The following is a 14,084-nucleotide window of genomic DNA, read 5'->3' as shown; positions in this document are numbered from 1 at the left end:
GTATTTGGGAAAGGAATCAAATCAGATAATCACAAGAAGTTCTCTCCAAAGCTCACGCCAGGGCTTCCAACAACCGTGCATCAAATAATACAAGCAGAGAGAGTTAAAGGAAAGGTTATTGTCTTTAAATTAAAATCTCAATAGATTTTAGTATGGCTGCGCACTTCTTTGGACTGAATTCCAAAACAAAAAAAGGGGGGGGTTTGAAGCCAAAGTCTCTATTAGCGACCCTTTAAAGCAGCCACATCTTTTCCCATGGCTGCCCTCTGCACCTGCCCCATGATCCTGGAAAAACACATTGGGGGTTTCTTCAACTGAACACAATGCAACCGCGTATTCCTAATAAATGTTTCTGCATCAAAAGCGATCAAAAGCCAGTCAAATCCTCAGCTCCCTAGCTTTATTTACTGTTAACAGTTTCTAGAATAGAGTCAGCCTGCATTCTCCCTTTGCTTTAAATTGCCCACAAAAATCTTCCATCTTTCAATGCAGCTGCAGCAGGAGCTGGATAGCGAAGAAGGGGTGCAGAAAATTGCAGTTACACTCTTCCTTTTGGCAGAAAAGATGACAGCCAAGTCCTGTTTTAAACACTTCCAGCCCTCTATTACATCCAAAGCAAAAATAAATAAATAAATAAATCAAACTTCATATGCACCACCTAACGCTCCAAGGGAACGCTCGCTGGGCACAGAGGCACTTTTCTTGCACAAATACCCAAAAGTTCCAACCATGAAAATGGGATCAGAATAATCTGCAGGGTTAGTGCAGAAGTGTCTCTCTCCTTGCCACCTTATCTAGGCCTTTGCACCATCATTAGAAGAGAAATGAGCCCTTGTATACTTTTGACAGAGGTTCAGTATCTTATGAGTAGGTAGCAAACACTTTGCTGTATTCTTCCAGAAGGAGAGAGAGAGAGAACAAGAACACCGTTAATAAGATCAGCTTGCTACGATTAGGACAAATATTTATTACACGTAGAGAAAAACGAGCGCCCGCTGTCCAGAATACCTCAGAGTTTCTGCAAAGACAGTGTAGCCCTTTTTAAAGAATCTGTAATAAACCTGGTTTCATTTAGCCAGAGAAAGATAATGCCCTACCAAGGATAGGATGTTCCCTCTCACTTTTTCAAAGGAGCAGAACTTGAAATATGGCAGGTACAGAAGGGGGGGGGGAAGCAATGAAAACACAGCATGCCCGGAGGGGACTCAAGAAATAAAGTTCATAAGGAATATATTTTATTCTCTTATTTTGTAAGTGTAAGACCATCCTTCAAATTCATTTTACTACTGGTGCTTACAGCTGGCTGGGGGGAAAGAGGGGGGGGAGACCACATTGGGACATTTCAGATGGCCATTAAGTGAGAGAGAGATCATAGCAGGAGGAAACTGCAGGATGGGAATGGATGCTTGCAATGGGCCTTCGTTCATACTGAGCTGGGGGAACGGGCTGAATACTGAATTATTGTAAGTCCTCGGCTTACAATAATTCATTTAGTGACCGTTCAACGGCACTGAAAAAAAGTGATTTAGGACCAGTTTTCAGACTTACGACCTTTGCAGCATCCCCAAGATCATGGGATCAAGATTCTGACGCTTGGCAAAGGGTTCATACTTACGACCGTTGCAGTCTCCCGGGGTGACGTGATCCCCTTTTGCGACCTTCTCATCAGCAATGAGGAGGTTACTAACTTATCAGCTGCAGCCATTCACTTAACCAGAGGCCAGAAAGGTCGTAAAATGGGGCAAACAGAAATCTGAGGCTCAGTTGTGGCTTTACAGTGACAACTACCTGGACTGCCACCAAGAAAATCGCACAGATGTAGCCCAGAAAATCAGCAAGGTTGACTCCATTTTTACCGCACAAGGAAATGATTTTTCAACTGGGGGGAAAAAAGGCGACTGAGCATCTATCTAAAAACTTGGAAGGTGAATCTACCACTCTCCACGTAGCCTGTTTCAGCAACATTATCCCAGCTGACGTCATTCTGACTGTGAGATACACATCCTGAAACCCGATAGATCCAGTCGTGTGGACAGTTAGAAATAATGAATTAAAGGAATCAAAGCAGCAACTCAAAATTATTTTTAAAAGCGTTATGTTGGACTACGCTGTTTGCTGGACATGCAGAGGATTCGTCTCGGACACTAGAAGTATCAATGCTGGGGAAAAGTAGTAAATAGTCTTCCCTATCCTATTATTTTAATCTCCTAATCCAGGGGTCTTCAAACTTGGCCACTTTAAGACTTGTGGACTTCAACTCCCAAAATTCCCCAGCCAGCCATGCTGGCTGGGGAATTCTGGAAGTTGAAGTCCACAAGTCTTAAAGTGGCCAAGTTTGAGGACCCCTGTCCTAATCCATACGCTAAATAAATAATCTCATCCTCATTTGTACATTAGTGAATAAACAGTATAGGAGTTTGGACCACTGAGGTGGTATTGTGCAAGTTACAATTAATTTATGTAGAATTTGCACTCGGCGTTATTCTACTTATTGCACAAGTGGATGGCAGGCATTAAAAGTAGAATCATTTCTTTTTTTTCAGCCCTATCTAAGATCAGAAATAAGACGACAATGGTCCTCACAAAGTTATGCAAATGCCCAAAAAACTGCAATGGAAAGAAAATCACAACATATGGCGTGTATTTTTTTTTTTAACACGTGGGCCCTGATGTTTAATTTCAGCAATAAGCAATGCCAAATTGTTACGATGGCTCTATTATTACATCCCTGTTATTGCATCCCTAGGGTTGAAGTTTGGACGCATCTCACCACTAAAGTCATCTTGTATTTTATTACTTTTGAAGTCAGGTATGCAAAAAAGCCACTTTGGTTACAATTGACGACTCAGCAAACGTACGTCATCAGACAGAGGAGGGACACTGAACTGTCAAGTGTGCTACAGCTTAATAAACCTCGAACAGTTAACCCCTTAAAAGGTTTGCTTTAGCAACTTATTTTAAAAAGCCATTAAGTGAGCAGTCAAATATACTATCTCAATCTGTATTTTTTTTTTAAAGGAATCTCCTAATATTTCCATTACGGATATCACCAACAGTACATCACCACCCCCTTGTGGATATGAATTAAAAGCTGTTGCTTCTGAATTTCAAAAACTATATTCTTTGGGGGCAATCTTCACCAGGAATGTTCAGGATTGACCTGTTTCACTCACAAACGTTGACGGTTATCGGTCTATATTCATTCAAAGATCAAGTGAACTCTCATCGGCCTTAGCTTTACATCAAAGCTTTGTACGTTTGGAAGAATGCAACAAAAATACCTTGATTTATGTAACATTGTTCTAAAACCTATGGCTCTGTTATTGACTAGAGAAAACAATTGATACGTTGTTTTAATAGGAAGCTTTCCATTCCTATCAAAATTCATCTCAAATCAAATAATGGATGCGGGACCAAACTGGAGAGAGAGAGATGTGAATTAAAGCACAGGCAACAACTACATTTGATAAAGGCCCGCTGGTATTCTCTTCAGTGAAATGACACCACTTCTCAGTTTAAAAAAAAAAAAAGGAAGAGTTTTTGTTGTTTCAATATCCAAAACAAACAGACTTCAAATCCACATCACTTATGGCTTTCACCGGCTAGCTTTCTTCAATTTGGTGCCCCCATCGGATATCTTGACCTTCTCGCCCCATCATATCCAGCACAAATAGAGGCCAGGAGATTGCGGGATGACTGCAATGTCCCTACCGTATTATTTTCATTACAACTAGTTTTTTTCAGGCACTAGTTATTTCCAGTTCTAGCTACCAGCCTCTCAACTGCTCTAAAAATGACTTGGGTCAAAAGCATCTCCTGGACTGAAAAGAACGGAGCCTCTGTGATCGACGCACGGTGCAAATATTTTGTAGGACAGCGGCGGCAATTTGGGCAAACACGTTCAGGAAGATGTTATAAATACACAGCGTTGCCCGTAGGTGAGACGAAAGGAGGCACGCAAGGACAAATACTAGCCTTGATTAAGCCCATCGACCACAACGGATATCTATGATTTCCACCCCACCCCACCCCCCATCAATAAGGACACCGGTTTAGATTTAACTTTGCAAGGGGGAGGAGATGGAAATATTGCTCAATGGGGCAACCTCAGTTGAAAAGCACATGAAGATGGAATTTTTTTCACAATTTTTAATTTCAGAAATGAAGCATATGTCATCTTCCAGGCTCTTTGAGATAAGAATCTAGTATGGGCAATATGAAAAAGAGGCAGGATTTGCTAAGTTTCTCTGATGGAACAGCATCACGTGTGAAATCGTCTTATACCAAGCTAGTCCTTCAACTCATCTTTATGTCCTCGCACTAGCGGGGAGGGGGGAAGGAAATCCAGTCTTTTGCCTCTCCTTGAAACCTGCAAAGGCTTTCCAAAACCTCTAGTAGCCAAAGGGATTCTAAGAGATTTGTAGATGGCAGGAACTCAATCCAGGAGCATCAATGCCCATTTTTTTAAAAAGCTACACCTTACAATGACAGCTGTCACCCTTTCTCCCCCCCCCCCGTCCCTTGAAACACCTGAACAGCTGACTCCACACTTACAGTGTGCACGGATACCTTCAGGAAATAGGTTCAAGCCTCCACGTAAGATGAGGCAAAGAGCAGCGATGCCTCGCCAACAAGTGAGGTGCGTAACTGCAGGCTACGTACGGTTCACCAGCATTTAGGCCAGACCGGCAAGGATTGCTGGCGTATGTGTGGGAGAACCAACATCCCGGCTCCCGGGGCGGATGGGAATGGAAACGCCATCAACCGTGACCGTATATTGGTCCTCTCTCAACTATTTACAGCCAGAAACAGAGGCAGCCATAAAACCGAGAGGGTCAGTCCCTGTTCTCTTTGAGTTTACACTCTATGAACAGGGAGATGGGGGGGGGGAGAAAGGAAGGCATTATATTGACAGCACTAAATGTAGGCCAGTGGTGACCCCCAAATCCTGTGTAGGTAGTTTTATACGTATACATATATGTGTGTGTGTGTGTGTGTATGTATATATATATACACGTGTGTCTGGATGGATGGAAAGAGAAAGAGAGATGACAAGATACAGACAGGATATAGATAGGTAGGTAGATGATAGGTAGGTGGGTAGGTAGGTACATAGATACTGGTAGATAGGTAAGACAGACATGATAGATGACAAGAGACAGGCAGAAATGAGGGATGGACAGATGGACCGATAGACAGAGATGAGATTGATAGATTATAGATGATAAAGATTGGTATAGATAGATCAGCAGAGATGCCTTCACACATACATACGTTATGTATGCATGTATATATAAATATATATACAGCATACACAAGACTGCACCAATGTCAATTATTTCCCCTTCTCGGTCTGGGAAGGCACGTCCAAGCCCAGATTCTCTCTGCACAGCAGCTCTGGCTTCCCGGAGAAAGGAAGGAAGGAAGGCGGCACGGAGCACCACATACGCAGGACCCAAAAGGCTTCAATCCCACTTTGGGTTTTGCCTTCTCTTCTCAGCTCCAGGGCGCAGCGCCAGCCGGTGGTTTCCCCTCGGCCTCCCCTCCCCTCCCTCCCTCCTCTCGGAGCCCCCCCCTCAAAAAACTCCCCCTCTTTCTTCCCACCAGGAAGTGCCCCGCTGTCCCTCCCAGCCCCTTCCCCGCCCTCCCTCCGGACCCCCTCCTCAACCTTGGGCACGTGCCCTTGAGGGTCAGGATGCTGAAATNGGGTGACCCCTGGAGGCGGCGTCCCCCCCTCGGTCAAGCGAGGCAAGGACGGCTGGGGTGGGGGGGATGGGAGGGGGCTCCCTTGCCCTTGCTGGGAGGAAGCCCTCCGGATCGTCGGGGGCGGGGAGGGGGCTTTCCAACTCCGAGGGGATCCCCTTCCTCCACCACCACCCCCACCCCCACCCCCAAAACGGGGAGGGCTTTCTGGGCGAGGGGGGGGGCGAAGGGAGGAGGGGGGGAGGAGGGTCTCTCGGTCGCCAAGCAGCGACGCCGGGCCGTCCACCCCCCCCCCCGGACAGGGGAAGGAGGGAGGGGCGTCTCGGCGGCCCCGCCCCCTCCCCAGGAGTCTCTGGCGCGCGCGCCCCGCCCCTCCCAACTTTGGGGGGTCCCGAGGCCTCCTCCTCCTCCTCCTCCTCCTCCTCCCCCTCCTCCCCCCGCCCCCGCAAGAGCCACGGGCGCCCCTCCGGAGAAGGGCGGGAAGGCGAGGAGAAAGGAGGAGGAGGAGGAGGAGGCAATTCCGGAGGGGCCGCGCATGCGCGTTCCCGCCGGTCCCCTCACAGCCAGCCAGCCAGCCAGCCAGCCAGTCAATCGGTCGGTCGCTCCGTCCCCCTCAGGCCGCCCGCCCGGCTCTCCCCGCTCACCTTCCGGCTTGTTTTCGGCGGCCATTTCCCCTCCGCGCGCCACATCCTCCTCCGCCGCCTCCTCCTCGCGACCAGGATCCAGGCAGGCGCGCGCGCTGCCGCCGCCGCCGCCGCCGCCGCTGCTGCTGCTGCTGCTGTCGCCGCCTCTCCCGCTGGCCCCGCCCCTTCCTCTCCTTCTCCTCCTCCTCCTCCTCCCGCTTCCGGTTCCGCTCCCGCCCTCCCGGCGGCCCGTGGCCGGCTTTTCTTCCCCTCCGTTGCTTTCGGGCGGCCGCTGCTTTGCCTAAGCGGCCTGCCTCCGCGAGGGATACCTTCGCCGGGCCGGTCTCCGCCGCCTTCTTCGGCCCCCTTTCTCGTCCTCCTCACGCTCCCTCACACACGCCCGTGGCTGCCATTGGCCGCTGGGCGGGATGGGCGTCGATAGGAGCCAATCGGCGCTAAGCGGAGGCGGGCCCGAGGAGAGGATGGGCCTGACTGGCAAGCACGCCGACTTATAGACAGGTGTCTTGACAAGTAGGCGGGGCCAAGGAAAAAAAAAGGGGAGGCGTATCGGAAGCGCGAGGGCAGCTAGGATGAAAGGAGGAGGGGGGAGGAGGAGGCGCTCGCGAGTGCGGAGCGAGAGACAGTAACGAATCGGAGGCTGCGGAGAAAGAGCGATGGCTAGATGAAAGCCGTGGCGGCCAATAGGCAGCTGGAGAGCCTCTGAGGGGCGGGAAGAAGTCAGTGACGCAAATAGCGGGGAGCACCGGTAGCGCGGCTGACAGGAGGGAAAGGAGGGGGGGGAAGGAGAGCGCGGGCGCTTAGAGGGGGCAGGGCGAAAACCCAGAGGGCGATTTCATTGGCCGGCCGCCTTGACAGGCAGCCGCGCCCTCATCGGCCCGCTAACCCTAAACAAAGCTCCTGATTGGCCCAGACGCAAGGGAGCGGAGCTGCCACCTGGAAAGGGCCGGAGCGAAGCGGCGCGCTGATTGGCCAGGCGCTTCCCCCGGGATCCCGCCTCCCGGAATGCGAGTCTCGTGGCGGCGGGCGGCGTGGGAATTGCAAGGTTCCCTGGATCCCGTGTTAAGGTGGATGCTTCCCAGGAGGGGATGGCGGGTAGCAGCGTTTTGCGGGGCGGCGCATCTTCACAGCAACCCGGGGAACCTTGGAAGGCTGGGAATGCAACTTTTCCAGCTGCACGCGTTCCAACGGCACGTGTGAACGCGTGCACGGATGCAGGCTTCTCATTAAAACTCTCATTTGGCCCTTATTTTCTTTTCCCTCAGCTCTGGTTGCATCCCTTGAAAAATTAGCGAGCAAACTCTGCAGTACAAAATTATATATATATTAAAAAAGGGGAAGACACCGATATTTGGGGCTTCTCTGAGGAAGCATCTTTTAGGTGCTGTTTTTCAGCCAGTCTTGCCATTAACAAGTCGAAGGATTCTGGGTGCAAGCTCTGATTTGCTGGAATCGAGATATATTACATCCCCAGCGTTCCCGCCCTCTATTAAAGAAAGGAGCTGATCAAAGCAAAGGGGATAAAATAGTCTGCTGGAACTCCTTCGCTATTATTACTTAAAAAGAACAAATGCTATAAAGTTTGATGCCCCAAAATAATCCAGAGCCCCCACTTTGGTGGAGGGAAAAAAATTAAAATAAGGTAGTCCTCAACTTAACAGCGGTTCGTATAATGGCCGTTCCAAGAAAGAAGGGAACCGAAAAAACGGACTTATGACTGTTTTTTCGCACTTACGACAGCATCCCCACGGTCGCAGGATTAAAATTCAGACCCTTGGCAATTGACTCAAGACGGTCGAAGTGTCCCGGGACCACGTGATCCCCTTTTGCGACCTGACAAGCAAAAGTCAATGGGGGAAAGCCAGAATCACTTAACAACTGTGTTACTAGCTTAACAACCGCAGTGATTTGCTTAACAGCTTTGGCAAGAAAGGTCATAAAATGGGGCAAAACTCATTTAACAACGACTGCCTTGCTTAGCAATTTAGGAAATTACTTTAGCTTAGGAAATTTTAGGCTCAATTGTGGTCGTAAGCCGAGGACTACACGTAAGCCCCAACGGGCATAGCGAGGAATTATTATGGATCTAACTTTAACCAATAGAATACGATTAGACCACATTTTCGAAGGTAAAATATCTGGCATAGCTTTTGTCAGTTTGAATAACATTTGTGATTCTTCTCATCTGGATTTTTCTATCGCCAAATCTCAATCAAATTAGCAAACACCGAGATTTTTTTTTTTTCAAAATTATCGTCCGATTTCCCCCGTTGCTTTTTAGAAGACCACCGTAATTTGTTATCTGAAACTTGGTTGAAGTTTCCCCTTATAATGACATTTCCAATTCTTAATGAGTTTAATTTTTGCAATACTGATTGCATAAATGCCGAATGATTGCAGTTGGGGCAATATATTGATCTTATAATTAGATCCTCTCCTTGTAATTCCCTCCTTTATAAACACAAATTTATCCTCATTGCCTCTAACTGAATTAGTATCCCTAAAAGTTTGTAATTCAAACAGCTCTTTCTCTTGACTTTGGGAGGGCTGGAAAACCATTCTACACAACGCAGCTCTTAATTTTTACAACGCAGTTTCTGTAGCAACAGCCGTATCTGGCTTAACTTCCTGTAGACTTTTGCTAATTCTTTTCGGCATCATTTTTAATTGAAGGAAGGTAGGTGAGAGAGAGGAAGGAAGGAAGGATGGATGGATGGATGGATGGATGGATGGATGGAAAGGAAGGAAGGAAGGAAGGAAGGAAGGAAGGAAGGAAGGAAGGAAGGAAGGAAGGAAGGAAGGAAGGAAGGAAGGAAAAAAAAAGAGTGGAGGCCACAAGTCTTAAAACAATCCTGGCCAGGGAATTCTGGGAGTTGGAGTCCACAGGCCTTCAAGTTGCCAAGGTTGGAGACCTCTGCTTTAAAGTACAGGCCGTGAGTCACATGTTTTTGTCCTGTTGTAATTCTGACCAGCCGCTAAACAGTCGCAATTCGAGGACTCTCTCTTTCTTCCTCTGCCTTATGAAAACTGGCTCTGTAGCTCCTCGTTCCCACCCGCCCACCGTGGGTGCCAGCAAGACCCCCTTCCTCCCAAGCTGCATGTTTTTTGGGGGAAACTCCTGTTTTATAAGTCGAAAAAGATGCCCTCTTCACTCCCAGCAAACATCTCAGGAAGCTGGAGAACACTCTGTTCTGCTTGTCAACAAGGAAGAAGGCTGATGTTCTCCAGCCGCTAAGATGGAACATCAATTATTTACCGAAGAAAGGCAGCTAAATCTTAAATATTTCAGCCTGAGAATCGTGCCGGAAGAGAAACGGCAGAACTCATGGCCCGAACCGTCTCGTCTCTGTTGTTTGCTTGATCTGCTCCGCCAGATCTTGGTGGATCATGTTGAGATACGATCTTCTCCACGGTCTACATCGCGTACATATCGCATGAGGATGGGGGTGCAGGAATGAACGAGTGGGGGAACTGGGTATAGTCCAATGAAGAGAAGGACCGGGGGGGGGGGGACATGATAACAGTCTTCCAGTATTTGAGGGGCTGCCCCAAAGAGGACGAGGGGGTCAACCAATCCAAGGCACCTGAAGGCAGGAGAAGAAGCAACGGATGGGAACTCATCAAAGTCCAAAGTCCCTTCCAGCCCTATTAAGGTCCTCCGATGAAGAAGAGAAATATGGAGGGAGAGAAAGAGAACAGGAAGGAAAGGGAAAGAAGGGACGAAAAAGGGGGAGGGGAGGGAAAGAGGAAAGGAAGGAAGGAAGGAAGGAGAAAAGGATAGAAGGAAGGAGAAAGTGAGATGGAAGGAAGGAACTCCACTGCAGAAAACAACCATCAGAAACTGCCAAGGCCTTGAATCTCAGTTTTCTGGCTCTGTTTTTGTGTCTGAATGCTCTCAGCGTTTCCTGGAGACCACCCTTTTGTGCTAGCCTGGCAACCGTGTAGGGAGCATCTTCAAGTGACGGATTGATTCCCCCCTTTTTTTTCTGTAGCTGAGAAGATTTCTCGGGCCAAAAGAGAGAAAAAAAGGACCCCAGCCCTTTCCACAATCACATTGGCGGTGAGAAGGGGCAGAATCAGGGGGGCGAAATGCCCCCAGAATAGAATCAAAGATATCAGAGGAAGCTTTTGGAAAGATAAGCTCCCTTGTTGATAATCCCTTTGGGGAACTAATTAAACCTTTCTCCGAGAGCTGCCAAGGAATATTCGCATTTTCTTTCCAAAATCCTATTTGGGCAACGTCTCACGCCCTTCCTGAACCGATGACTCTTCTCCTCTTCCTTCTCCCCTCTCTTTCTCTCTTCCCTTCTGCAACTAATTAAGGAAAACTAAGGAGGAATTTCCTGGCAGTGAGGAACTTAATTCTTTCCTATTTGGCTATGATGGAGACGCGACCGTCCAAAGTCCCGTCTCTCCGTCTGTCTCCACGCTCAAAAATCCTATTTGTTTCCCACCCATCAATATTTGATCGGGACATATTTCTTCCTAAATTGGAATTCGGGACTATAAAAGGAGACTCCTGTAATGGAAAAAAAAACCCCACCTATTCCTGCTGGGGATAAAAGGGGGGGCGCATCTAGCCAGCCACCCCCACCCCATCCCGAAAGACGAGTTTAAAAATGTCAGCCATCCCTCCAGGCTGTGGAAAGGGAAGACAGATGTAGGAGTAAAGGTAACCGACTTCCAATTTCCCACAGAAATTAATCCGAGGCTGCGAACGGCTCTTGCAGTCCCCAGAAGTCTGATTTAATGCTTCTACGGCCCTCGGTTTTTTTTTGGTTTTAACTGCGCTCAACTCCCACAAGCTCTTCGGCTGTGCGAAGAATTAATTTTCTTCTTCTTGTTTCTTGTCTCGAAATTGGATTCCCGGAAAACGGGCAAGGGTCTTTGGGAGGTTGCAAGCAGGAGGTGGGCCTTCAAGGTGGGAGGGATAGGGGTCCCTGTAGGAGGGTCCAGTGCAGGGCACAGCAATTGCTTCAGAGGCATCTCTGGTTAGGTTCCAGAAGGAGACCCTCCTCTCTCTCTCTCTCTCTCCCTCCCTCCCTCCCTCCTTCCTTCCATCTTTTCCATGCTGGCAAACAAGACCACTCTGTTGACTTCCAAGTGCCCAAAATAGCTCCTCTTCCTCTTTTTTCCTTCTCCTCTTCCTCCTCTTCCTCCTCCTCCTCCTCCTCCTTGTTCTCCTTCTCCTCTTCTTCCTCCTCTTCCTCCTTGTCTCCACAAATCCCACTCCCTTCTATGTTACCTACTTGGGTCATGAAAGGGCTGCAAGAAAACAAGCTCAGAGAGCATCAAGGATCCCTTAGTTCCTCTTCCTCCTCCTCCTCCTCCTCCAAGGGAGATTTTATTAGGCTTGCATTCCTCCCCAGACAGCTTCCCCCCCCCAATCTCCTAGCTCAGCCTCACCTGAGCCTCTCTGACAGCAGCATCTGGAGCAGAAGCCGCACGCAACATTAAACATCATGTTCTTTCAAGGGTGGGCAGGATCCTTTCCCCTCCGAGCCGTGCCGATAATAGACTTGACTTTTTCGGGCCCTACACCTACTAAAAGGCATAAAAGAAAGGTTAGCCAGGCAAAGTGGAAAGCAGAGAGTTTAATTAATCCCTGACTGCACTCTTGGGTGGGGAAGGCAGAAGCTGCGCAAAGACTCTGTTGACTGAACTGGGTTCAGAAGACTCTTATGACAATAAAGGTTTATCTACCCATCCATCCATCCATCCATTCATCCATCTATCTATCTATCTATCTATCTATCTATCTATCTATCTATCTATCTATCTATCTAATCTCTATCCCTCCCTCCCTCCCTCCATCTACCCATCCATCTATCCATCCACCCATCCACCCATCCATCTACCCATCCATCCATCCATCCATCCATCCATCCATCCATCCATCCATCCATCTATCTATCTATCTATCTATCTATCTATCTATCTATCTATCTATCTATCTATCTATCTATCCATCCATCCANATCTATCTATCTATCTATCTATCTATCTATCTATCTATCTATCTATCTATCTATCTATCTATCTATCTATCTTAGATTCTTCCAAAGAGTTTTAATTTTTTTTATTTTTTTCTCTCTCCTCCGTGGAGACGGGGCCGTCCCAACGTTCATTCAGGCTGGTGCTTCCGTTAAAAGCCAGATCCATGCAGAGAACCAGGATTAACGGAGAACGGGCAAGGCTGCCCATCTCCTGGTGGAGATCACAGGTAATCCTTGGTTTACAGCAGTTCATTTAGTGACCGTTCAGAGTTAACACAACGGCTCTGGAAAAAAAGGACAAAATTCAGAGGCTTGGCAGCTGGCATGTACTTATGCCGGTCTCAGGGTCCCGGGATGGTGTGATCCCCCCTTTTGTGATCGTCTCAGGTTCAAGAGAAAGAGAATGACCTTGTGGGAGAAGTGCAGGAGAGGAAGAGGTGAACGAGATCCTGGAGAAGGACGTTCTTCAGATCTTGGAGAATCTTGAGGTCTTGGAGAAGGAGAAGGACATTTTTGAGATCTTCTTGGAGAGAAAGAGAAAGATATCCTCGGGACCTTGAATAAGATCCACAGCTCTGAGATGGCAAATGGATCTTGAAGAAGAGACAAAACAGGGACGCCATAAATAAGCTGCACAAAACAGCTCCTGAAATGTTGGTCAGGGGATCTTCCCCCCCCCCCCCACATCTCCTTCAGTGTGGAGGTAATGCAATTAAGCTCCTCATTTTCATAAGAATTGGAACTTGCATTATTCATGCTCTGCCCATTTGCATGTGGAACATGAGCCTCCAGGCCTTCCAATCCTCTCCTCTTGGTTCCAGCCCAGGTAAGAGACATCGGGCATCACCCAGAAGTGACCGAAGGCTGCCAGTTTAATGAAGAAAGCAGCATTCTAGTCCCTTTGAAGGAGAAACTTGTGGTTTCCTGGTTGTGAGGGGTTAGAAGAGGATGCATTTGTTTTTGGGACAAGCTCTGGGTATTTTTCTCTCTCTCTCTTTCTGTTTCTCACTCTGTATGTTTCTCTCTCTCTCTGTGTTTTTCTTTGTTTTTTAGGGTTGCCAGGTCTGCTTCCAAAAAATAGCGGACAAGCGGGGGGGGGGTTAAGTAGTAAAAAAAGTAGACTGTACAGCTTTAGATTACGTACCATTTCATCATAAAGCTTTTGAATAAAAAAAATGTCCACTATTTTGTGAAAAAAAATAGTGAACATAATGTGAAAAAAGTGGACTGTCCACTCAAATAGTGGACACCTGGCAACCCTATAAATGTTTTTCTCTGTTTCTTTCTTGGTGTGTTTCTCTCTGTTTCCATTTCTGTGTGTGTTTCTCTGTATTTCTCTTTCTCTGTCTCTGTCTGTCTGTCTGTCTCTCTCTCCCACACACACACACCATGAGCTCCACGCCGCTGTTTCCTGATCATCCGTTTCCAACAGGACTAAATGTTGGCTGAATCCCATTCTCTGTCCAGGCACGTGCGCTGCTCGTCTTGAGCATTCAGAAGAAAAGAGCTCCATGGGTTTTCTGCTCGTGGGTCTCCCCGGAGAGCAGAGGAGGATACAGACCCCCACCTCCTCCCGCAACCTCTGACGGTCAACCGGGTCAATTACATAATCCCACTGTTCCCAAAGGCGGGCACAGAAGATGGCCAGTTCAGTTTGGCAAGGAAGAAGCAGCTTCCGCTTTCAATTACCCGATCCCACCAAGACCATCAACCACGAGCAACATCAAAAACAGGGCGCTCATCC

The 14,084-nt window shown here is 47.9% G+C and overlaps 1 protein-coding gene across 1 annotated transcript in view; it reads right to left on the bottom strand.

Moving 5' to 3' along the window:
- CAMTA1 (calmodulin binding transcription activator 1) overlaps positions 1-6,426 on the bottom strand; it is a 234,807-nt gene extending 228,381 nt beyond the window's left edge. Inside the window, exon 1 of the mRNA XM_029283484.1 lies at positions 6,348-6,426. Within this exon, the coding sequence (XP_029139317.1) occupies positions 6,348-6,372 (25 nt within the window). The 5' untranslated portion in view covers positions 6,373-6,426. The remainder of the gene's footprint in view (positions 1-6,347) is intronic.
- Positions 6,427-14,084: the final 7,658 nt, after the last annotated feature.

This window comes from Protobothrops mucrosquamatus, unplaced genomic scaffold (assembly GCF_001527695.2).
Source record: "Protobothrops mucrosquamatus isolate PMUCROS unplaced genomic scaffold, P.Mucros_1.0 scaffold109, whole genome shotgun sequence".
Lineage (NCBI taxonomy): Eukaryota > Metazoa > Chordata > Lepidosauria > Squamata > Viperidae > Protobothrops > Protobothrops mucrosquamatus.
This window is presented reverse-complemented; position numbering and strand designations above follow the sequence as displayed.